General features: G+C 36.3%; 1 protein-coding gene across 3 annotated transcripts in view; it reads left to right on the forward strand.

The window, feature by feature from the left end:
- Axud1 (AXIN1 up-regulated 1) overlaps positions 1–25,037 on the forward strand; it is a 31,761-nt gene extending 6,724 nt beyond the window's left edge. For 2 of the 3 annotated variants that reach the window (XM_083054480.1, XM_083054479.1), the window contains exons 2-5: positions 16,535–18,491; positions 19,705–19,955; positions 21,121–21,543; positions 22,343–25,037. In XM_083054480.1, the coding sequence (XP_082910606.1) occupies positions 16,535–18,491; positions 19,705–19,955; positions 21,121–21,543; positions 22,343–23,512 (3,801 nt within the window). In that variant the 3' untranslated portion in view covers positions 23,513–25,037. Of the gene's footprint in view, positions 1–14,809; positions 15,518–16,534; positions 18,492–19,704; positions 19,956–21,120; positions 21,544–22,342 lie in introns of those variants that run through there. The other variant, XM_083054481.1, reaches the window with a different exon arrangement.
- Positions 25,038–27,281: the final 2,244 nt, after the last annotated feature.

The raw sequence follows: 27,281 nt of genomic DNA on the forward strand, positions 1-27,281 counted from the left end.
ATAAAAAGTTAAATCATTCGAGGAATCAAGAAATTAAGGAATGGCGAAACTAGATGATAATTAAATAATTCTTAGCTACGACACGCGAAAGTGCTTTTCCGATGACAAGATAAATATATGCATTATAATTATGATACATAACTTTCTATTATCACGTGCCACATATATGCTTATTATTTTCATATTAACTAGCAAACAACGATGCCATTAAGAGAGTCTTCATCTCTCTTCCAATTTACAATTTTACTCACCCTGTTATTATAAGCTTTTCAATCTTAATATTAATTCGTCGTTTGTAAGTGAAAAATTAAATGTGCAAGTATATTATGTGAATATCTCATCTTTCTAAATAAATTCTCGCGCGATTTATAATTCTGTTAAAATAAAATTTGTTTAAACGGAGAGAAATCCAGAAAATCTATGTTAAAATTTATTCGGTTTCTCAATTATTGTTAAACATTATCTTTAGCAACATTTTTTAACACTTCTGACCCGGACTTGACAGTATCAATCATACCTCGTCTTCGTCTCTCGACCAATGAGATGCGAGAATGGAAGATTGGACCAAACGAGACAGACAGACAGAGCGAGATGAAAAAGGGGGAAGGGAGAATGAGTTGGTTGCGATGGAAAGGGAGAGAAAAGGGGGGCTGGGGGAGAGTGCTCGCTAAAGGTAGAACTGGTCGTGAACAGAGCGGTTGCCAAGCAACCGATATTGTTCCCATTGTTGCGGGCGTAGCGTAAATATTTGAGGCAAACTCGGGGGTCACAAAACTCACCCACCCTCTCGCACCCCCTCTCGCTCTTTCCTCGTATTTCTTTGGCTCTTCCTTTTTTTCTCATTTTCTCGAAAGTTATCAAGGTGTGTCTCGTAAATCCTCGAAAGCTCCTAATGATACCCATCGCAGATTGCATATCGAAGTATATGGTACTCTCTTCTTATAGAATCCAACCCCTTATTGTCATCTCCAATGCTTTTGCGTCAAATTAATTGAAATTCATCCACCAGAATGACAAAAGAGAGATGTGGAAAAGCGCAGTTATTCGCTTGCACATTTAAATGCATCAAGATATCTAGTATATATTTCTTTTCTCAGTTTAAAATTTTCAAAAAAATAGCTTTCTTTATTACTTGGAGTGAAATAATCATATGGCTTCAACTATTTGAGCATAAGATAACATTTTTTAATTTAGACATATTAAGAAGTTTGAATGTACGTTTTATAACATAGAATGTGCATTTATTTCACAAAAATTTGTGATATTTTACTTTGCAAACTACTTCTTCGCTATATAATCTACTTATTTTAAAAACTAGATTTTAATACTATTTCTACATTAAAAAAAAATTAAAAATTATATTTTGCACAAGAATCTCTTTAATTACTTTATCAAATAGGTATGTTAATTTTTTCCATGTACAATTCACAAGCAAGGAATAAAAAAATTTTACAGTTTTCAATATACGATTCGCTTTCGCGATCCACGTAGAAATTCTTGAATGGACTTTGCACGCGTTGTTTTGAGAGCGTCACAGCGACGATCGGGGTAGCGCGGGGAAAAAGTGTTTGTTTACAGGCATTTATTTCGGCAGTCCCCTGCGGAAGCATATAAACGTATTATACGTACGTCGTTGAGACTAACACTGCTGACCCCGCGGGTCAACCCTGCGGTTGCGAGAGATTATGGAATTGTCAACTTTCAAATCGTGCAACGAGAGCGCTCTCCTGACTTTCGGGAAAGAAGCCTTTTTTTCTCTCTCTCTCCGGCATCGAGTACTTGATTAAGAATTTATCGAAATGTTATAAAACTGATAACAGTCTATATTTCGCTCGAGATATTCATAAATTGTTAATAAGAGTCCTAAATTGTATGAGATTTACCAAAATTAAATCTAGCAAGATTATGATAATTTTAATATATTTCGTTTATTCTATTTTATTGTATAGTTTCTTTATATAAAAAAGAATTTTTGAATATTATAGTATCTTATTTCACAATTATCGTGATAATCTAAAATTACTATATAAACGAGATTTTTCAAAAATAAATTTAATAGAATAGTAAGATGTAAAAAGTATTCTCTGTATTTGCTAGTTATTAAGTAATCTCGAATAATAATTTGGACCTTAGAGAGAAATTAAAAATTATAATATAAGTTATAATTAAAAATTATAATAATTAATATAAAAATTTCTCGTAATTAAAATGTTTGCCTTCACGCTAATTGCATTATTATGAATAATGCATAATATTATAATGATCGCATTTCCTAATAATTTTATCTTTCGCTGCGTCAACGCCTTTCTCCCCGATACATCGCGATATCCTCTCGAGAGGACTTGAAATTAGGAATGGTCAGTTACACGGGAAATGGAGTCTGTCGCCTCTCGCCCCGCTTCTCGAGTTACCCCGGCGGCTTTACACGTGGTGACGTCCGCCTCTGGGACACGCTATTGACGTGCAACGTCGGGACGCCTCTTGAACCCTCGATCCATCCCCGCGTTCAACTCTCTACCAACCCCCCCGTCCTCATCGCTCTCAAAGCGCATCTATGCACCGGGTAATATCGCTTTATTACCGAGAATTATCAAGAAAAAAACGCAAGCTGGCTACGGGAGGCTCGCTTTTTCCATTGTTTACGGAATAATGAGAAATTATCTCGAAAGATTTGAGATTTAAGCGAATAGAGACGCATTTCTTGTAGCTATAGAGTATATTAAAAAATAGTATCTTCTTAAATTTTTAGAATTATCATGTAAGAATAATTAGAATAATATGATAAATATTATATAACTTTCAGTAGTTACAGACAGTTAATAGTCGGCCCGTGGGTTCCAAATGTTCAATCTAGGATTCTCATAATTTAATTTTAACTTTGGGAATTTTAACTAATTTTAATATTCTAGAATTCTTCTATTTTTAATGACAACGTTTTTCAATCGGTAAAAAATTTCACATTATACTACAATCAATAAAATTTTAGCATTAAATGTGCAAGTATCTGCGAAAAAACCATATATATTTTACTTTGAGTAATATTGGCGAGTAATAATTAATAAAAATACATTAACCGTTTGAATAAATTTTAATTAAAAATAAAAGTTGAAAGAGAATATATATACACGTATGCATATATTTTTTCAATTAAATTAAATAGATTAAATTTATATTAAATTAAAAAAAGTTTTTCCTCGTATTGATGAATAAGTTGTATAATTCATACTTTTCGATTTCTCGTTAATTTATTTCTATAAAAAACAATCCATTTACAAGTTCAGTGAATATTCCCAAGTTCGATATTATAGAATCGTCATGTTTGATATCGCAATTTCCCTGCGCTTTTTCGAAGATAAACGCACTGACAGTACTCCTTTTGCGCTCTGGCCTCGTTGCCTCTAAAATTGATGCGGTTTCGACATCATTCCCTCTAACAATGGCCGTGTTGCGAAAGTTTCGCAACTCGGCACGGCACAACCGAACCGAGCCGAGCCGAACCGAGCCAGCAATCTCAGTATGATTTTGTGCAACTGCCGATGCCGTTCGTTCTACTTGTATTCTATCTTACCGGTCGTCCTGGACTGCGAACTTTCACATTCGAGAAAAAGCGCCGACAGCTATAATCAACCACACATAGTTGATTCGTGATCAAACAACCGATCGAACAATATTTTAAAATCATCCCTCACGATCGTTTACCATTTCTCGTTCACAATTCGTTTACTCTTCCGCGCCAAAATTGAATTAATATATACCCAGCAATGGCTTTCAGTAAAATAAATATAAATTAAAGTTTCATATATTTTCTTGTAATCTCAATTATAAATATAACTTTTTATCTTGTGAATCGAGAAAAATAAAGAGAAGGACTTTGTGAATTTGCTTACTTTTGTTCTTTCCAATCTGTGATGGAAAATATATTCGATGAATCTTTCTATAAATTTTCTTTTATTTTACGAAATTATATTTTCTTATGAAAAAAATATTTGTTTATTAAAAGAACATTTATAAAAAGACAGTACATAAAGTTATAGACGACAACTTTTAATCTTTGATTTATTCGGTAGTTTGACAGCAAGAATCCGTATTTCTCTTAAACTCGATATTGCACGCGAGACATTTAGACGAAGCAAGGGGATATTTTTCATTCAGAATTTCAAATCCTCGTATAAGACGGCCGAAGGATAATGCGGCCGTCGTGTCCGCTTATACCACCACCTACGGAGGTCGCTCGGTTGGCGGGAAATGTGGGTCAGCCCTCGTTCTCCTTGGGAATCTCGTACGTCATGAATAAATAGACATTTCGTGCGCCGGTGAGCTCGGCGATCTGCACTTTTGAACGTAACACAATATGGAAAAGATCGCGAGAGTAAGAATAAAAAAAAAATACATATATATTAATTAAATGAGTCAAATTCGTTCAAACTCTTCGAATTTCTTGGCTTTAAAATACTATTAAAATGATAAATGTTATTTTAAAATAATATTGAGGCATTTGATTTCAATTATAATAATTGTATACTTTATTATTTTGCATGTTATATTTAATTATATTTATAATATTATATATGAAGTATATAGTATTAAATATTTTTCTCGAAAAAGATCTTGCAAAGATGAAAAAATATGCAAAGCATGTAAAACTCTCGAAATAATGAATAATATTGTTAAAAAAATATAAGTTAAGAAATATATTTTTTGAAAATACAACTAAATGAAAATAAAATGGTGATATAAATATAATCCATTATTTTTCGAATTACTTTATCTAAAAATATAAAAATGATTGAAATGATAAAAAATTACACAGATATTTTAATATAAAAATATCTACATTCTCATTTTTTAATTTTAGAAAATTAATGCTTTTATTGATTAATCATCGTGCTTTCATCCATTGCATTATAAATGGCTACGAAAGTGTTAAGAGCATTAGACTCTTAAGAGAGTTGCTTCCACCTTCCACGTGACGAGTCGCCGTCACGATATGTAGTACGCGCATCGCGATACTATTCGTGTGCGGATGCAGGCGCGGGGGCGGTGGATGTGACGAAACGCTGTAGAATTTTCAAGCGACGTCATGCTGACGTCAAATACGCGTCCCGACGTCTATCCCAAAGCACGGTATATCTAACGAGTGGTCCAGATCACGTTACGCTTATAAATTATTTCCGCATGTTGCAAATATAAATCTTGAAATAATAATAGCGTCGAAAAGAAATCATGAAGTATTTAAAAAATCGATCTCTTTTTCGAGCATTTTAATTTAATTTCTTTAGAATCATAATAGAATCATAATAGTTAAATTAAAACAGTAAATTGGAAAATTATGATAAATTATTCAAAGTAAATGAGGATTTTTAATTCGAGGTCGTAATAATGTGTAATAATATATAAAGAGAAATGAATAAAGCTCGCAAAAGAGAGTATGTAGAAATAAATATAAAATACTTTTTTAAAAAATTACAATAAAAAAATGATTAGTTTTAACAGAATAGTAATTATTTTAAATTTATTTGATTTATTGTTAGAAAGAGTTAGTTATTTTTTATATTCCGATTATATTGTTAATTGTAACTTAGGCGGCGACCGTTATTACAAAGATGTAAGGAAGGTACACGGTGACCGTGGAAGTGAGGAGGCTCGTCTGACCTCGCTATTACATTATCCCGTTAAGCAGGAGTTCGTCTCGTGCCCTGCCTGTACCTCGCTAGAATCTTTCGCCGCTTTCCTTTTCTCCTTAACCGTCTGACTTGCGACTGCACAGACTATTTTGACTTTGAAAAATTGAAGATTACAAGAGCCGAGAAATTCTTTCATTCTAAAATTTCAGCTACCAAAGAGTTGCTTCCGTTTTTAATTCAATTTACAAAAACTCGAACTGCACTTGGAAAAGTTAAGAAATTATAGATAGAAAGAGAGATTTAATATAAATTTTAAAATTATATATTTTACTAATAATTTAGACTATTTTCCTTTCTGTTTTCAAATTTCAAAAAAGGATTTTACAATTAAAATTATATCTTTCAAGCTATTTTCTTTCTCTCCTTAGCGTCTGACCACAAGCGTTTTGAACTACTTAAAATTCAAGAAAATGGATATATTATCCTAAAATTCGAAAAATTTAAAATCTTTTAAAAACCAAAGATTTGGAAATATCATGTATCCGAAAGTTCTTTCACAAGAGTTCTAAAATTTAATGTTTAAAATCTCGAGTTCAAAGATTGAAGAGTATTCTGGAAAATTGGAAGATCTAAATCTACGATCACTTCTAATTTATGGATTTCGAAATTTTTGTGCAAAGATAAAATAAAATGAATAAAAGTTTAAAAGTTTTTTTGTTATATTTAAAGAAGAACAAGTAATTATTTAAATTTCAAGAGACTTTGAAATCGGAAATTTGCGAATTCTCGAATTCTCCGGGTAAAGGCTTCACTTTGCTCATATCAAACGTACGAATTAAATATTCTGAAATTCTAACTAGTCAGAGATTCTGGAGAGAGCGAGGAATCGAGCGGATCCTCGCGAGGGAGTACGTTGTACTCTCGAGCGAATGAGCGAGTAGATTGTAGTACCGTGACACACGTAATAATACCTCCTCGCCCGTTATATCTTCCCACATTTCTCTCTCTCCAGTTCCATTACTACACATCTCTTCCCCTTCACCCTCTCCTCACCCTCGTGCAGCAGTATCGATGTCGTTGGTTACATTCCGCGCCTGGACCGCGAATTGAATGAGCGCGTCGGTAGTCCTCGTATTGGACATGCAATCAGTGCACGAGGATACCGTATGTCATTCGAATCCGCAACAAACGATCGGGCTTGAAAATTCAGCGACTGCGAAATCTCAAACTCGAAAAGTCTTCAAACGTTCTGAAAGTCTCAACTTCGAGAATTTAAGGATTTTAAAATTATAAATTTGAACGCTTCAGATATGTTAAAGTCACCTGTTCAAAGATCAAAGGATACGAATTTAAAAAATCTAATTTGCTCTAAAAATTTAAAATTTTTGAAATTTTTTTGAAACTTTCGAAATTAAAAATTTAAATAATTCAAAAACTTGAGATTTCTGTTAGTAAAACAATTTTAAATTGCTTAAATCATAAAATGCAAAGAGTTTAAAAAATTCTCTATAAGATCATAAAAAATTTCAATTTTAAGAGACTGAAAGTCAGATATCCGATTTTAAAATCCGAGCGCTCGCTAATCCTAAGATTACCGATTTGGATCGAGGACTCTTAAAGATCACTAAACGTCCCTTCGTGAATGGCGCGTTAAACGGCCTCTTAATAGCGTCCAGCTGGCGTTACGTAGTCGGTTGTCGTCCTGGCGATTGTTACGGCACTGAAATGCTATAGCATTATGGAAGCAGAAGGCCCATGGTATGTATGCACGTGGGCTGCTATAGCGCTACACTGCGGTGGGATCGATTCGGCTGGAGGTGGGTGGAACCACCCTCTCAAGCCGCCCACCCCCATTTACAAGCCTCAATATACACCCCCGCGGCGCACCCCGTCCGTTTGTCTGTCTCCTTCGCACCCCTTTTCCCTCCGCGAAATATCTGCAGTTTGTCTCGAATAGTCCCGCCATTTCTCTCTTCTTTTTTCCTCTCGTCATTCTTCCCCCGCGTTCTCTCATCTATCTCTCCGACTCTCTGGTCGTTCGTCGTGTTGCTTTCTTGTTAGCGGGTAGAAGAGCAGATTTTTCGCCACCCTTACCTGCGGAATTTCTGATTTACTTTCTTTCCACGAACAGAATTTCTGACTGCAAGAGTGCTTATTATGCAATCAGAGTCTTGCGAAAGTTACCTGTAGACATTATTTAACGTTTGATACGTATTTAAGTGGAAAACGTAAATTTTGTTGGCGATAAATGTATGATTCTTAGCCTAATATTATTTTAAACTGGTATATTATTTTTATATTCTTACAGTATAGTGAATATTTTTTCCATCAGACTAAAAACTAATTAAAAACAGAACAGAGATTAAGTAAAAATAAATTAATTATTAAAATAAAATTAGAACAAAATTAACTAGAAAACAAGATAAATTAACGAGAAAAAATGAGTAGGTATGTCAAATATTTCGCTTTCAATTCAGCTGCAAGTGTTCTTAAGCCGAAGGAATCTTTGTGAATATGTGATTAGAAAGGGTGAATATACTCTTCTCTATATGTATATATAGAATTCTCTTCCCTTTGTTAGATGCAATTCCATCAATGCGAAAGTGCATAGCCACACGATCGATCGTACATAGTTCGATAAGTCCCAATCGACATGCGTCAATAATTCAGATTAAGTTCCGACACCTTGGGCAGCCGGATTTCGTTACTAATTGCCTCATAATGTTATCACGGGGTATCTCTTCTAACTACTTACCGTCAAATTAAAATTTCAATCAAGAAAAATTCACTTTATAAGTTTAAGATGACTCACAATCAGTCTTCGAATTAATCGCTAATATAAAATTAAATGTTAAAAAAGTTTGAGAAATTTTATAAAGTAATATTAACTATTGGAATTTCTCTAAATTAGAATTTTATTTTACAGTTACAATTTTCGATAACAAAAATTTCTTAATTACTCTACGCATGTGTTTAATTAAATCTGTAAATAGAATATGACAGTAAATAGAACAATATATATATGACAGTCTATATATATATATATATAGATCATTCTGAAGACCCAACTTGCATCTTTTTTTTTTAAATTGACAATAAATTAAATATTCTTAAATAAAACAAGCTTACTGGAAATTCGTGTAATTTAACACGCGTGAATCTCCATTTGAGCGTTTGTTTTCGCGTCTTATATTCATCGACAGCTGCTTAGAAAACACCGGCCACATGCAGCGACGATATTAAGGGTTGCCTCGTAACGTTCACTCCTTTCACTTCAGGCGAATGGAGTCACGAAACGGAGAGCGGAGAGGAGGTGGAAAGGGATATATGTACGAAGGCGACGGTTTGATCGGAGCTTGATACGGATTTTCGTGGGAAAGAGAGGAGCTCGGGCTCCGTTGCGCTCCGGTTTCCGCAAAGCCGAGAAAAAAAAAAGAGCGAGGGTAGAAGCGAGAGAGATGGCGAGAAAGGGTGGCTCATACGTAGGGAAAGGAGATAAAAATGCTACGGGTGGGTGAAGGTGAAAGAGAAAGAGAGACAGCCGACATCAAAGCGGTTTTACGACACTGGCAGACGGCGCGATATTACATACGACGCTTTCTATGTATTGAGAAAGCTTTCTCTCCTTCCCCTTCTCCTCCTCGTCCTTTTTTCGCCCTTTTTAATTATGTTTCGCGTCTCCTCTTCCGCATGCGTTCTTAATGCATTATCTTTTTATATGCATCGTGTATGTATATATTTCCGTTTACAGATTTTTTCTAAGAGGATGGAATTTCCATATAAGAGAGAGAGAGTTCTTAAATTTACTAAAGTCTAAACTCTCCCGAACGCTTTTAAAAGAACGGTTCTCTTTTTTACAGAGTCTTTAGTAAAATTGTGTCTTATAAATTGTGAAATTTGAGAAATAGATATGTCTCGTAATTATAATACATATTTATTTTCTAAATCTGTTTCATTAAATAATTTTTTTCAAACATCCTTCAAGTCCTAAAAATTGTTAGTCTGTTTATCTACATCTGTTACGAATTAAATAAGAGTAGTGGTTTATCACACTAACATTTACTACTGGCGTATCCTTAGAAAAACGTGAATCATTCTCCTCTGGTCCATTAAAAAATTTGTACTCGGTGTCAATTGTTCTTTAAAAAAACCATTATAAAAACCAGATATACAATATGGGTTTAAAATGAAAGACGAGAAAAATTTTTGTAAATAAAATTATAGGAAGATTAATCTGTTTATTTATCTACGGGTTTCCGGTAAAATTCTACACCCTGTAGCGATACAAAACGCACGTCGATGGAACGTGTGCGCGGCGTGCCAGCCAGTCGGTGTTCACGAAGGAGAGTAACGAGCAACCGGCAATATGTGGGCCTTACCAACACACAGAGAAATACACACACACACACACACACATATCCACACAAAACATCGCTTTGGCATAATAAGAGCGAGGGAACGGGACATAATGCAGAGCCACCACCTCCGCTCCTATAATAGTGGCCTCCCTGGAAGCTACGGAATGTTACCACCCTCCCCGTCTTCGGCATCTCGGGACTGGCCCTTTTCCCGTCCCCCTATTCCTCCTTCTCACGCGGAAGATTCCGGGAACACAGGAGCGACGTAAACACGTTAGTATATCATTAGATGATGATCAAACGTGCGGCTACGATCGAGTTTCTGAGAGTACCAAAAATCCTTATATCTAATATTTCGAAAATGTGAATAAAATAATAAAGTTTTTTTTTTCTTCGAACAACTTTTATGTTACTAATATCCTTAATTTGATACTGCAGCTTGATATTTTGAATAAACTATTTCTTTTTATTTACGAATTAAATTATACAATAAAATAATTCTTGTAATATCACATGTCATATCACTCAAATAAATTATTATATTTTATATATTTAATTATATTATATATTAAATAAATTATACATTAAATTATTTAAAAAATTTGATCATGTTTTAAAAGAATTTTATTTAGATTTTAAGATTAATCGATTTTAAAATTAATTGGTGTTGCTTAATAATATGATAATTAATTCAAATTAATTAATGTAATAATTAATAGAAATTAATAAATATATTAGCAAAGCCATTCAGAGCCATCACGATGGTATCTCATAATGCTATGGCAAGTAAACAAACTGATAGAAAAGAGAGAAGAAAAATCTCGAAAGCGTGATTCTAACACGAGTGTGAATTAATGCGATACACCAAAAGAAAGAGAGATCGCGATCGCGCACGATTTCAATTCTGCGCTCTTGATTGTCTTTAAATAGAAAGCAATTAATATTGGATAGCCAAGACGGCGCTTCAAGATGGTGCGCAGGAGATAAACAGAAGCAGAGCCGAATAGCATTCTATTAAGTATACATCGTGACTGCTCGTTCTATTCAATTCAATTAGATGAAGCATCAAGTTAGCGACGACTAGCATCCTCAACGCGAATTATTTCTAAACGCGGTTGCTCGAAGATGCGAGAGTGAGCGAGAAATTTCTTACAGGGTTCCTTCATTCTTCTGTAATTATTTTATTTTATTATAGCACACAAATGTGCTTATCCGAATGTCTGTTTTTGAAATAATTGCGTGAAAATTCGAGGAAAAAAATATTTTGCGCTATTATTTGATACTGCTATTGATTAGTACTATTATTTAGATGTCATTCTGTATTTAAATTAAATGTATCATATATTCAGTAACCAAACTCAAAAATAGACAATCATATTTAGCTTAAGATTTGTCGCAAAGCGACTTTGCGCTTATGGCGGATCAATACTCATGCGAAAGCCGATTAATAATGGGTATGAATTCTCTGCTGCTCGTTATATATACTGACAAGGGACATGTCACAACTGTCCGGAACCGATTTGATTCTTCTTCAAATATGTTGTTAAATACACAAATCTAAAAGACACGTATTTTTTTATATGTGCGAATATTGAGTTTTAAGGGGTGAAACACCCCTTTAAAGAAAAACGGTATTTTTCTTTAGGATCGAATATGTGGTAAACTATAAGAGGTAGAAAAAAAGACGTACAACAAATTTTAATGGCTTGAAGAGTACTTTAAAGTTATATGAACAAAAATTTTTTATTTTTATTTTTTTTTAAATACCCCCATCACTTAATTTTTTTTTTCAAAATAAAAAAATTTTGTTCATATAACTTTAAAGTACTCTTCAAGCCATTAAAATTTGTTGTACGTCTTTTTTTTCTACCTCTTATAGTTTACCAGATATTCGATCCTAAAGAAAAATACCGTTTTTCTTTAAAGGGGTGTTTCACCCCTTAAAACTCAATATCCGCACATATAAAAAAATACGTGTCTTTTAGATTTGTGTATTTAACAACATATTTGAAGAAGAATCAAATCGGTTCCGGACAGTTGTGACATGTCCCTTGTGAGATTTATAATTTTTATAAAAATACTGGGAATTCTTTCGAAATATCTTAAGCTATGCTAAACTTCCAAGAGGAAGACTCTGCTTACGTGCCTTTTAATTTCGCAGCTGCTATCCGATTCTTATCTTCTTGTACTTAAATTGAACGTATCCTCTCTTTGTATCGAATAATTAAATTCAGAATGAGACGATCATTTAAACACGTTCGTAAAAAATGACTTAATTATTAATACAACGTATTAGTAATCCTAAAACAATTCTCCGTGTTATTTATTAAAATTTTTCTGTTATCTTTGCAAAGACAAGAACACTCTCTGGAGAATTCATATCTCAAGATATCATATCTTCCAGCTGCTTAAACAATTCCGTAAGAGAAATCTCCGTTCGCTTTCTATATATGCTATCCGATTCTCGTCATTTAAAACAAAAAAATGCATATTTCACTGATTCGATATTGAGCGAAATTGAACGTCAGTGAATTCAACGTTAAGCAGTCACACGCATTTAGCATCGGAGTAATTTTGCAGCAACAGAGAGCGGATCAATACTCGTGCGAACGCCGATCAATAATCCCGCTAACCTTTGACTAGGTGGTTATACCAAAATTCTCCGTCTTTCGTTGAGGACGAGATGTCGGGCCGACGAGATATCCCTTCGGGAAGAGATACCTTCGTCTTCTGTTAAAATTCCAAGAGAAGGAACTCGACTCGCCTCTCTTCTAGTATCGCACAGCGTATAGCGACAATTACAGTGCTCGCCCCGCGCAAGCGCTGCGCTCTCTCGTTCGTTGAACCGTTCGTGAGAGAACCGCTCAAACGTATACATATGTGTGCACGTGTGTGTATATATATGTATGCTTGTGCGTCGGACAAAAAGAAAAAAAATGTAGATTAAAGAGAAAGAGAGAGAGAGAGAGAGAGAGAGAAAGAGACAAAGATGAAAAAAAAAGGAGACAGGCAACACAATGCCACGTCAATTCCGGTACCGGCATTATTTTCGCAGATTTATAATCTAGAAATATTTTCAAAATTATATATAACAGTAATAATGAAACAGTGATGGTAATAATATTATATTTACTTGGGTTCCTCAAGATGAAATTTTCTTCGATTAATTTCGAGTCAATTTTGCATTATGATAAATGTCCACTCTTTAACAAGGAATATCGTTCTATTCTTTATACATTACATTTATATTACACATTTTCTCTCTAGCATTCTGTTTCAAAAAGACGACTATTGAAGAGTACACTAATCGATCGCGATCAAGTTGGCCTGAGACCAACTTTCTGCTTAGTCTTCTCGAGCTAAAGAGAATTACGCATCTTCAGCAAGGTCTTCAGTCGATAGATAAACGTGTTCCGGAAGAGTATTTCGAAATTCGATGAGTTTTTACATATAATTTAACAAATATCATGCGTGTGTATCGATAAAGAATATCATCACCTCTGTAAACGTGTGTATTATCATATATATCTCTCTTACGTCAATCAATTTATTATAAGTTATTATTATGTGTCATTATTATGCACACTTAATATGTATTTCATATTTGTTTCCCTCTATTTTCGACCACTTTTACAAGAATCGAAAAAAATATAAAGTTTTTAAAGTCAGTAAATTTTTAACGATCAAACACACATTTGCTATGTCTTTTGATTGAAATTAAATATTCTATATTAATTATTCATGTATTATTTATATAGGAATCTATATGTCACATTTGTATGCCAGGATTTATTCATATATTAAATATTTATATATTCTAAATATTTTTATTTTATTACACACAAATATATCGTTTTTTTTAAATTTTGTGCAAGTTAAAAGTAGAAAATTTTAGTCAAATATCAAACAATATATTGACAGAAGTAAAATGTCAAAAAATTTGTATTAGTTTATATTATATATATATAATTATTAATTATATCTATATTATTATATTTATTATATATATATATATATATATTAATATACATATATAAATATATATGTAAATTTATATTATTCATTTATCTACAAATTATTTATTCCAAATCTAATTTAACTATTTATTTTGTTGATTACAAATTATTGTAGATGATTATTTGTTTTAGTTTAAACAAATTGTTTCTGTTATTAAGTTTGTATAGATTGATTCATTCCGTTCATACCAAATTACTGTAATTAATGAATTATATATAGATTATACATGCTACGCATCAGCTTCTTCGCGAATAAACTTTACTCTTCCTCGTCGATGCATCACCGCCACATCATTGGCATAATTAGAATAAATGCATCATCGGTTATAAAACTGTCAATCTGCATCGTACATTTGAAAGCATAATCTGGAAGAATGTAGTTGAGATATTTATTTTATGTTAAAGAATAAAATTCCATTAATTATAAAATGCAATGCAAAGTATTATCATCTTTCTCCGAAGGAAGAGAGCACTGTTTCGAGAAAAAATTGTTTGTTTTATCCTTTTCTGTACAAAAAAAATCCAATTTAATTGAAAGAAAAAGAAAAACGCATTTCGAAATTAAAATATCATAAAAACATGGAAGAGTAAAGTGATGTCCCCGATGACTAATCCGATGATCTACCGGGTGTGCTCGGAGAATCGCTGCGTTCTTCTGCGCGGCACATTGCGTGTGCATATATCGTTATATTATGGATTCACCAACACACGCGTCGACGAGACGAGTCGAGTCGAGCCGAGTCGAGTCGATTCGAGCGGATCCGACGAGATCGCGGCGTCGGCGTCGCTCGGCGTCATCGACGAAGCCGCGCGACGCCGACGCCGCCTCCGCTCACTCTGCTCCGAGCTGTCAAACGCGCCACACACAACCTGGTCGAGCTCCACTCACATCACATTTACTTCGGTTCCTCTGATACACTCTTTGCCTTGTGTCTTCTCATCGTCTCAGAGCTCTTCGTCGTTTCCGGAACAGCGTCAGTCGCTTTCTTAGCTCGTCAGCAGACCGAGATTCTTCGACTTCCGGATAGAAAGTTCTGATTCTCCACGTTCTTCACGTCGGTTTACTTCAAGCTGATTTCCTCTTCGAGCTCGACGCCGAAAGTCCTCTGTACCTCTCGACTTCTCGTCTTCGACGATCTTATCGATCGCATAATCCCAGCCGCACATCGGACGAATCTCAGTTCTGTGCGGTTTCCATGGGAGAGCCGGCGCGCCGGTAGATCCCTCTCTCCTTCTCGGTCGGACGTGTCCTTGGGATCGCTTGCTCGCTCCTTGCGAATGTCGTCGAGCAACTCGTTGTCCTCCTCGCTCAAGGACACACTTGATCCTGAGATGAGAAATGCCTGTTGCCGGCGTTTCGCGGCTCATCATCGCGAACCGGAGGATGGCAGCCGGAGTCGCGAGACGACTTAAGATCCCCTGAGACCACAGCTCAGATTCGGCCCTCGAAGATTACGGCTTATCAAAGTCGGAGAGCGAGAATTGGACCAAGCTGGAGGAAGAATCGTGCAACTTCAAGGTAAAAGCTTCCCTCTGACAGGGGTCCATCGTGGGGTTAGAGTATCGCTGTCCCCCATCGTCTCCCTCTCTTTCTCCTCCGTACCGGCCGGCTTTGAATCAATAATCTCCGACCAAGATTATATGTAGACTCTCCTGTAATATCTTGTATTTTTGACCATGAAAAGATCAAAAATATCGAGGAAAAGGGATTTTCGAAATTGATTTTTCTTTTTGCATCGATGTGTTCTGTTTCTCTATCTTTTGTTTCGCTCTCGTTCTCTTCTGGGTCTAGCAGCGGTGCGCGATATCAGTGCGCGGATTATTGATTTCTCCATTCTCTCTCTCTCTCTCTCTCTCTCTCTCTCTCTCTCTCTCTCTCTCTCTCTCTCTCTCTCTCTCTCTCTCTCTCTCTCTCTCTCTCTGGCTTGCTTATGTTATTTTCGCGAAAATGGTAGAGCGCGATGATCGTTGATTATAATAACGGTGATATCACTTATCTTTCAGAAGAAAGATAAGGGCAGAAGAAGTCACGGTTCCCGCGGTGCACGTAACGACCCAATTAATCTTTATTTCATGTATATTAGTTTAGCGTCTCAATTTTGTTTGATATCATTTATTTTACTTTAGTATATGTTAGTATTTATATTTTATTTTAACATTTGCAGTATTTAAAAAAAAATGTTTGTAATATATATTTTCTATTCTTGATATATTTTTAACATATTTGACATTTTTAACTAATATATTTCTACATTTCGGTAGATCTTCTTGTTAATTTATTTATATGTAATTTTCATATAATATATGAAAATAATAAAATTGTTATAATTTTTTTAAATTTGATATTTACAGAATTGTTATATTTTTATTTTAGTAACCTTTTAATATTTATGTGTGATACGTCACAGCTACTTGTTTGAGGATTTAATTATTTTATGGAGAGGGGAAAGAGCTTCATTTAGAGAAAAGATTAATTGCTACGTTTTCGTCGAAAAATGATCCTTAATAATTCTTGACCTAAACTTGGCGTTTACAGATGGCAGAAACACCCGAGATGGAATCGCCTTCGGCCCGTCAGGACTGTCTCGTTGAGGCCCAAGAGGATTCCACCTCAGTGGAGCCTGAAGCGGAAAGCGTATTATCTCCAAGCAAGACGATGACGACGACGATGACGGCGGCAACGACGCCAGCGACAGAAGCTGAGGACAGCGCGCGAGATTCTCGCGAGGACTTGGTGTGCGAGAGACTGGACAAAGAACCGGAAAATCAAGGATCTCAGGAGAAACAATTGAGCGATTATCCTTGCCTCCGGAAACTGGAAGAAGAGAGAGACATGGATCTAAAGTTGGAAAAAGAGAGCGGCAAAATGGAGAAAAATTTAGATATTGATTTCGACATGGTGTCGACGAAAGATTCTCTCCAAGAACCTGAAGAGTCTTTGAAGATGCCTGATTCTCCGAATGTAGAGGATGAGGAAGATAGAATTGGAAAGAAGAGGTCGACCGGGAGTGACTTTCTGCCAATCGGCGCGGAGATCAAGAGGGTTGGCGTCGAGATCTCGGAGGAAGAGGCGACCCAAATGAGAAACGACGTCAGAAGATTGTCGCCAGTATTAGTGAGTTTGCGGGAGAGAACCTTGGGCGAAGTTTTCCTGTCTTCGCAATCCTGTCTCTTCGGGGACGAGATTGACGGGAAGACGTCGCGGAGTAATGACGTCCCGCAAGAATCATTTGTGAAGAACGATTCTAAAATTGAGGATGTCGATCAAGGCGGAAAGCGGCATGTCGACGAGGAGGAAACGGTCATCAAGATCGGCACGAGTCTTTCAGATTGCGCAAACGAGAAGCAGAATTATGATGAGGAGATGCTCGGTGTCGACGTAGCTTCTCCGGTTCCCTCTAGGTCCGATAATTCGGACGAAATGAATCAGAACGACGTCAACAACGCGAATGTCAGGAGCGTATCCTGCACGCCGACCAAGAACGAAGCAACGTCGAGTCCTGCGTCGAGTCCCGTTTGTCGACATTTAGCTGTTGTACTGAACCGCATCAAGGAGGAAGATATGAAAGAAGACAAACTGACTGATGAAAATGTCGACGAGAGTATCTGGAACGTCGATGAAGGTTCTCTGCATTCTAAAAGAAGAAGAAATTCCGTCGAGGAAGATTGTGATTCGTCTTCGGAGATTTCGAAAACCAGCGAGAGAAGCCCGAAGAAAGTACGGTGGCAAAATAATTCCTGCCCGATGACGAGATCGAAGAAGTGCGAGCTGACGGAAGGTAGTCAAAGTCCAGATCGTAATCTGATACTAAAGACGTGCAAGGTAGTGCTGGAGCGAATAAAAAGCGAGCTCGAACAATCTCAAGGAGAGGAATCCCACGTCGAGGAATTCGAAGCGCTGAAAAGATCCGAAAGAGAAGAATTCGCGCCTGTTGCGGTGATTGGCAAGCTGGAGGTAGACGAGGAGGTGGTACTGGCGAGCTCATCGCCCTCGGGTGAGAATAGCCGTGCGTTTAACGAATTGGTCTCGTTGGAGACGACGCCGAGCTCGCCGGAAGAGGGAGAGACGACGCCGGAAGAAACATCGGTCGACGTCGGCGCCGAAGGTGTCGACACCGAGACGGAAACCGAGACCGGCTCCGACAGCTCGGAGGTGTCTCCCATGACAAACATCCGGGAGCTACGCGACGTCGACATGGCGCCCGAGCATCAGCTGCCCTGCTCCGAGGAAGGGCCGCTGTGCTGCGTCGAAGCAATGGCGCCGATCATGACGAGGTTGGAAGCCGAACGACCGGAAGCGTATACGGAGGACTCTGCTGAAAGTCTGACATTGGCTACCGGTGCCAGAGACGAAGTTAGATCCGATGGAAGCGATTCCGGTCTAGGGAATGAGATTTCTGGTGATCCTGGACCGGCGCCCGCACCGGAGAGCGACTCGGAGACCTCTTTTCTCGACAGACTGCCGGACGATATCCTATCCGACAAGGAGAAAGGTAGGAAGTCTTCTTTTTTCCTTTGAATTTTTTCATTTAAAACATTATCAAGATTTTTTCACGTAATTTCGAAAATAATTGTGTTTGAAATTTAATTAGAACAAATTAATTATTCTTCTGACTTTAATGAAAATATCAAAAATGTTGATGATATATGTGAACTAGTTTAGATTTTGACAAATTGGATATACAAATTATTATATCACTCGCTTAATTTTCAAACGCTTTAAAAATTATTTCATTTTGACTTTTATTCTATATCCTTTTATTCGTCACTTTTTTATTCATTAATTACGAGATACTGTATATCAGATGCTATTTTATTCAGCGTTTAATTTTGAAAGTGTTCAGTACTTTATTTATTCAGTGTCTGAATTGTTATTCGTGTATGCATGAACCATGTTTTATTATTTATTCGTTTTTTATAAAAGATTCTCTACTTTGTTTTATTCCATGATTATATTCGATTTTTAAATTGTTAACCAAAATTTTATTTATTCAACGTTTGCATTGTTATTCGCATGAAGAATATTTTATTATTTATTCTGTCTCTACAAAAACTTATTGTACAAAATAATTGAAAATTGTACAAAATAATTATTCTCTATTGCTAGTACACGATCATTTAATTTAAACAAGTTAAAAAGATTATTATGAGGTTAAAAATTTCAAGAAAAATTAAAAAAAAAATTAGATCGTTTTAAAAGATCTTACGAAAGTTTATATGCTTGCAAAAGTTTTAAATTTAAAAGCAAGAATTCTTCTTGCCAGTTTAATCTCGCAGTTGCGCCGGTCGAAGATATCCAGCGAGCGAGCGAGGAGCGCGCAACTCGATAAGCCTTGCATCGATTGTCAACACGCGACACACCGGGTGTTCCAAAAGCGTAAACCGTGAATTCATAAAAAAATGAATAAAAACCTTTTCAATCAAAAAATTGTCAATCAATCGATCTATCCCAAATGAATATCTTCCTTTACAGTAAGAATCCGCTATATATATTTATTTTTTCATTAATTGATAAAATATATACTATTATATCTTGAGAAAAAAACTTTTTCGTTGACAAGAATTTTCTTTTCGAAATTTCACACAATATATATTGTTGACTAGGGAAGATTGCTCTTTTTATCGACAAATGTGTAAAAATCGCGTCGGCGACTGTAAGACAGAATTCTGCATGCTACATTTCGTGACACGATATGTTTCTTTCAGGCGTGAATCAACTAGATGGCTTCGCGCCGTCTTCTGGCACGCCTGAGACCTCGGGCCAGGCGCCCCTGACAAGTTTCCGGACACTTCCAGCCAAGAGCAATTTGAAGCGCAGGCTGACCGACTGCATGGAGGGCGATGAGTCGCGAAGCAACCCCGATGAGCCCGTAAAGAAAAAGCGCAACATCCAGTTCGATGCAGTGACAGTTTATTACTTTCCCAGGACGCAGGGCTTCACCTGCGTACCTTCCCAGGTGAGTCTTAAACTCTTCTCTCCTTTTTTTTTCACTTTTAAGCAGCAACTTTATGCGTGTCTTCTCTATCTAAATATTTTCTATCTCCATTTCGAATACCTTTTTATATTTTTAATTCGCTTATTAGATGTTGTATCTAAATTCTGTGTATTTTTATACCATTGCTCTGATAGAATAAAATGTATTTATTTATTTATTTATTCAGCTCTTATTTATGCAACTTTATTCGTTCTCTTTGTAATCGTATATACTTTATATTGCCGATTGTTCATGTTGTTTTCAGGGAATTATCCTTGTGATAAAATAAATTCCCGCGCGGGATAAGCTCAAATCTATACTGTGTAATGTATTGTCAGTTATCTATTATTTATTTTCTATTTATCTTTTTTCTTAGCACATAAATATCTAATTAATAAATATATATACGTAAATTAAAAAAAGAGATTTTATTTGATTGTCTTATTACATTACAAATCAAAAAATTTTATTTATATTCATAAATAAATAATAAATGTCTTAAAAAATTTCTTGTAATAAGAAAATATGTTTAATATTATTTTAAAATATCACGAGAATGTTAGCCGTTGAATTTATATAAGGTATATAAGATTATGTAAAATAAATTTCTTTTTCTTTTTCTTTCGCTTTCATGCAAGACATCCTGTTTGAATTTCTCCCTCCAATATATCATTTACGATACCATTCAATCATAACACGATAATGGTCACCATTGAATTTGTATAAGAAACACGATTCTACTTTTTTGTGTGCCATTACTTTACAATAAAATTTTATAGCATCGTGATATGATGTCTTTTATTGATTCCAGCCATAAGGGATTCCGTTAGCTGTAAAAAAGTAAACGGACAAATTTTCTCACCGATGTGACATAATATCACGGCACTATTCGTTTTATTGCTAATATATAGAGTGTATTTATTTTTATTTATGGACATTTATTATTATTATTATTATTTAGTATTAAAATATTTCATTGAAATCATGTTCCCTTACAATATGTACGTCTGTCATTATAAAAAGACAAAAAAAAAATCTCTTTTAAAGATACCTTTTCACAAAGAGAGAGAGAGAGAGAGAGAGAAAAACCATTCGCAAAGTACATAAAAAAATATTTACAACGTAATCGATTTTTTTTAAATTTTAGGGCGGCAGTACTCTGGGGATGAGCGCCACACACACACACGCCGAGAGATTTTCATTGTCGGAACATGCGGCTGAACAGAGACGAATCCATCGCGCGCATCTCGCGCAATTGCGCTCCGAGCGCAACTGCGCGACCAGCTGCGTAACCGAGACGGCGTCGAGCTCGGAGGATCCGAGCGACGACACCGACGAGGAGCCGAGCGACACCGAGGAGCTCGACATCGACAGCTATTACTTCCTGCAGCCGGTGCCGACGTGGCAGCGCCGGGTGATGCTGAGGAACGCCGGAGTGCGGAGGATAGACGCCGTCGAGAAGGATGAATGTCGCGACATACGCGCTAGCAGAGAGCACTGCGGATGCGGCTGCAAAGGATACTGCGACCCTGAAAGCTGCCCTTGCAGCAGGGCCAGCGTCAAGTGTCAAGTAAGTGTCGCGGGAAAATATAATTGGAACCAATTTATATTTATTTTTTATGAGATACTCATTCTATATTCTCAATCATTTTGAGAAAAAAGAGACTCCGTCAGATATGTGTGTGAGATTTAAGAAATTGTGATCCTCGGTGGATGTAAAGTGAAAAATTAAAGAGTATCTGACCTACTTTCTTAAAAACTCCAGAGGAGTGTAGATTTAATTTCCCTTCTATGAGATTAATATTTTATGCGTAATTTGGATTTAATCTTTTAAAGTTCTTGAGAAACCACTGACTCCTCTAGTGATTAATCTTTCCGTTTATTAACACATTCAGTTCAGATTAGTTTTACTGACAAATCTGAGGATTAATAGATTAAATCGATTTTTTCTTAGCATGAAAATTAACAGAGGACATTATTTAAGAGAGCTTAAGAGAATAGGTTAAAAATAATCAAAAAATTTAATTAATTTTTACCTTAAAAAATGTTTAAAAGGTTTCGATATATTGTAATTATCGAAAGAAAAAGCAATCGATAAATTTATTGAGTCCATTTAAAAAGGGCATGGAGTATATATTATCTTTATACCTTCGCAACCAATCAATTAATGCTTAAAAAATATTCAACTGATCGAAAAAGTTTGTTACATTAAAAATTGAAATAAAAAATCATAAAATTACATTATGAAAGGAAAAGACTAAATCAAGCATACAGAAACAGCCTACAAAAATTATAGAAGAGAGATCAATAAATTGATATGAACCCCCTTAAATATCAGCGCCCGATTTTTCATCGAATTCGACTTTTAGGTGGACCGACCGGGATTCCCTTGCGGCTGCACGCGAGACGGTTGCGCAAACAGCTCTGGCAGAATCGAATTTAATCCGGTGCGTGTGCGAACGCACTTTATTCACACGCTAATGCGACTCGAGCTGGAGAAGAAGCAGCGCGAGGAGGAGGTCGGCGGCGAGCACGCGGATCAGGTTGCGGACAATCAGCGGCAGGGCGGCAGGGACTCCCTAGGGATGGATATCGCCGGCAGGAGCAGCGACGCGTGCGCGATCCCGGGTCCCGGGGGCGGAGGGGGATTCACGACCTTGCACTACGAGACGGGTCACGAGGGCGGCGTGGTGACGGCGGGCTGCCAGCCGGAAGTGCCCGGCACGAGGGAGGACAGTTTAGACCTGTACGCGATTAGGGACGATTGTTACGCGAGCGAGGACGCGGTGGACGGCAGTCAATCGGTCGCGGTGCAGCGGAAGCTGCATCCCGAATTCGGCCAGGCCTTCCAGAGTTTCTCGACGGGCGCGCAAAACGGCGGGCCAGGCGGCGCCGGGAGCGGCATGAGCTTCCAGCAATCCTCGTATCAGGATTACGTGAATTCGCCGTACGCGAATCTACCGTCCACGTCGCGGGTCTCGCAATTCCAGCCGCCGCAATTTCAATCCTCGCCTAATCCGGCCGCGTTCGCGCACTACGGGCCCTACGGCGGCACCCAGGATCCCGCGAACGCCGCTCTTCAGGGTAATTGCACCGCGCAGCTCCATCAAGTGTCGGCGCCACCGCCACCGGGTCAGCAGCAACAGCAGCAGCAGCAGCAACAACACTCGTCCTACGACACGACCGTGTTCGCGCAGGATGAGGCTGCGAATACAGCGCAGTATACGAATCTCACTAATTCGGTACCGCCGATGAACGCGACGACGGTGGTGCAGCAGATGCAGAGCAAGCTCGAGCCCTTCTCGGAGCTGCTCAGCGGCAGATACTCGTACTACGGCGAGATGCACGAACCGCAGCAGCATCACGGTACTTACGGAGCTCATGGTGCTCACGCAGCTGCAGCCGGCAAGATCGCGGAGATGGTAGTCGAACCCGGCCAGGTCACCGGCGAGCAACAGCCCGAGAGCACCTCCGAGGATTGTGACGAGAACTTTGGCGAGATTATCAAAAAGTCGATGGTCGAGACCGTGTCCGTTTAAGATGGGGAACAGATCCATTTGAATAAACGCATCGAAAATGCGTAAACCGCAAGTACATACGTAAAAAACTTTTTTAACGCTCGAAAGAGTTTATTTTCTTCGAGCTCTTTGTTCAGGAGGGAATTATGTCCGAATATAATTATCCGGAGGTCGATGAATAATACTCCGATATACCCCGATACAGATCCTGTCGCGATAATCCCGAAAACGAGGACTTGGAGGGCGATTTTTGGAATTTACTAATGATTTATTCGCGCCTTGCGCGATAATAAAGATAATGGTGCCCTCCGAAGGAAAAGAAAGGGGCCATAGAATCAGACTGACGAGGAGATTCGAAAGGAAATCATTAGAGAATTTTGCGGCTACGACGTGTGCGTCCGCCCGGGATGGAGAGACTCGTAAACGTCATCGTCGACATCCTCGTCGATTTCTGCAGAAACGAGATATCGGCTGAACCGCTTGACTTCGCAAACTAGAGAGACGATTCACGATTTTTATTGCAATCGAGAACTGATTTTTTGTTGTTGTTTGCGGTAAAAGCTAATGTAATGATTACAAGATTGTGAAATTAAGTGATTCATATCAGATATAGGTCGACGACGACGAAAATCTGAGCTCGCACGGTTCCAAGATGATTCGATTCTTCGAGCTTCGAGTTCTCGTCGAGAATCTTCAAGAGTGATCCGTAAGCAATGATGAAGAAAAGATTTCAACGAGGTTGTGACCAAGAAATAACATGGGATCAGCTTATAGGTTGCAGTTTATAATATCTAACTTTAATACTTTTAAGCGTAGGACCGAAAGCGGGTCTTTTTAAACTAGCCTCGAATCCAAGGGGCTGCTGTCCATAGTTGATATCTATCTAGAGCGAATCTGCTAGCTCTAATTCGAAAGAACCGTTCTGGAATGTATAGTCAACTTTTGTCAACGTTTGTATTATTTATTCAATCGTATTTTATATAGAAGTTTAATATTTTTAATACAATATTTTTTACTTTATATACAATTAATTCAATATTTTTATATATTAAAATTTATATGATACTCTTATATAATATTTATACGTAGAGGAAAATATGTGTATAATTTATTCAATATATATTTTATAACAAAATTTATCAAATAAAATTTTAGAAACTAAGATTCAGATTAGATTAATTAATCTCAATTTTTTATATTCAAAGTATTAGCGTTAATAAATATTGTAAAAAAAACTGTGTGCTGGAAAAGACGTTGCAATTTTTGACAGAAACGATATTTCAGAATAACTGCGGATCTTTCGACTTATTAGAGCAGCAAAACATGTCGTTCTAGAGCGATATTTCGAGACAACAGCATTTGGCTGAGATTGCCTCTCAAAAACGGCAAACGCAACAATAGCAACAACAAAGTAAAAACAAAAAAAAAGTATATACACGATACATTCGTAGATGAGCGTTACAATGCGAGCGATTGTGATACTTGTACGAAGGAAAAAAAAAAAAAAAAAAAAAAAAGAAAAAGAAATGGTGCGATTTGTCACCAAGTTCATCGGTTAAGAAACAAATTATGCGGAACTTTTTTACGCCGATCAATCACAGAAATTGCGAGTGTTTTGATGGTGATTATCTCGACGACAAAGCGCGGATTTCGACTTTTTTCTCTCGCGAGTATTCAGCGCAAATTAATGCGCGAGGAAATCCGGAAAATGTCAAACGCATCGAGCGCCTGAAAAATATTTTTTTCGGATAAATGCATTTTTTTATGCGAATGCAATTCTTTATATTTAAAATTATATATATATATAAATTTATAATAATATATTATATAAAACGAGGAGAAAGAGAGAGAAAAAAAAAATATATATATACTCTATATATACTATATATAAAATTATACATATATATATCACGTATATAAAAATGTATATAATTGTTAATTCTTTATTTTTATAAATGATATTATTTCATCGTCATGACCACCATTCGATGAAGAATCTAAAAATTTATTTGTTTGCTCTAGAAATTGAAGTAAGTTAATCTTATATGCGTTGCCAGCGTGTTTCTAAAAAATTTTTCTATAATTATAATTATATATAATTATAATTATATATAAATTATATATAATTATAATTATATACATATACATAGATATACAGCGATTATGTAGTATATTTCTATTATTTGGCGCTCGATAGATTTGAAATTTTCCATTTTAAATTGTTAATACACATCACATGTACAATTGTAATTAATATTACAAATGTATATGTAATAATATATACAATATTAACACATTTGTAATTAATTTTATGGTGCCTATGTAATTATATACATATACGATCATGCGATCTCTTCTCTAAATAAAGGAGGCTTTCCGAAAGTGTGAACGGGTAAAATTTAAAAAACGATCAAGAAGAAGAAGCTGAAGAGAAAGGAAGAAATTTGCGCTTGCGCTCGGCTTCTCGCGAAGAAACGAACGACGTCGAAAGAGAAAAGCTCGCAAAGGGCACAACGTAACATCATTATCATCATCATCATCACGCCAACTATTATCTTTTGCACGCCCATCATCCTCAATCAATCCAACCAATCAATCGCCCCGTAGAAGATATATCGACAGAAACGGACCTCTCTTTAGCGCATCCCGGGACGTTGATCGCTGTGTCAACGATTAATTGAAATAATATATATATAAATATATAAATATATATAAATATAAGCGAATGTAAACGATACGACGATAGTATTAAATTTATACACGTCCACACACTCACACACAAACATATATATATATATATATACGCGTACATACATACAGACATACAGACACTCGAAGCCGGACGTGTCAACTTTTCCGCGAAGCATTTTTTCTTTTCTTCTTTGTTTTCTTTTTCTTTTTCGCTCCATAATCGCACTGTCATACCTTACTGTGTTCATCATCGGTAATCGGTGCCTAATAAAACGAGCGAAAGGTAAAAATGGCTAAAGAAAAAAAATGGCGAAAAAAGAAGAAAGAAAAAAAAAAGAAAGAGAGAGAGAAAAGAAAGGGCGAGTAGGGCATCAGAGATGAAACGCGGAGGTTTTGCCCAAAATGCAAAAGAGATGTGACACGTCCGCGCGCATGGCATTGAAAAAAAAATAAAATAAAATAAAACATATAAAAATTATACACGTATGTAAGTAACTTTTAGAGTATTTGAGTAAAAAAGAGGCATACATAGTTGATAGCGTTTTATTAAATGTTGTGAAAAACGTCTCTCATCTGTCTGTCGTCTAAATGTCTGTCGTTTAAGTGTCTTCTATCTTCGTATTCTTGATGCGCGTTTAGCGTTAAAAAAACGACTCGACAAACTATATCTTTTTTCTCAAGACAGAAAATTTGTGGATTTAAGAATTTACACTTCAATAGAATAAAAAATCATTTCTATTTATACAATCTTCATCAAACTTTGATGACATAAATTTTGAATCGAGCAACCACCTTTAATGCTAAAAGCGCGTTAAGAAGATCTATATGTCTTACCATCTTTTATCGACAGAAATTCCCAACTTTAGAAAAAAAAAGTTTCGTCCTTCTTCCCTTCATCATTCCCTTTTAGAACATTTATGATAGTTTTTTTTAAATATGTGTGGTTTAGGTTTCTTTCTTTATTTAATCATTTTTAAATCATTTAAATTATTAAATTATTTATGAAGAAATATTCGTTAGTGCATATCATTATTTTTTTAAGTATTTAATCAATTTGGATTATTATCATTATAATCAAATTGAGAAAATATCAGAATTA

Source organism: Prenolepis imparis, unplaced genomic scaffold, assembly GCF_030444845.1.
Source record: "Prenolepis imparis isolate NDT839.2.m4 unplaced genomic scaffold, iyPreImpa1.0 SCAF_14, whole genome shotgun sequence".
Lineage (NCBI taxonomy): Eukaryota > Metazoa > Arthropoda > Insecta > Hymenoptera > Formicidae > Prenolepis > Prenolepis imparis.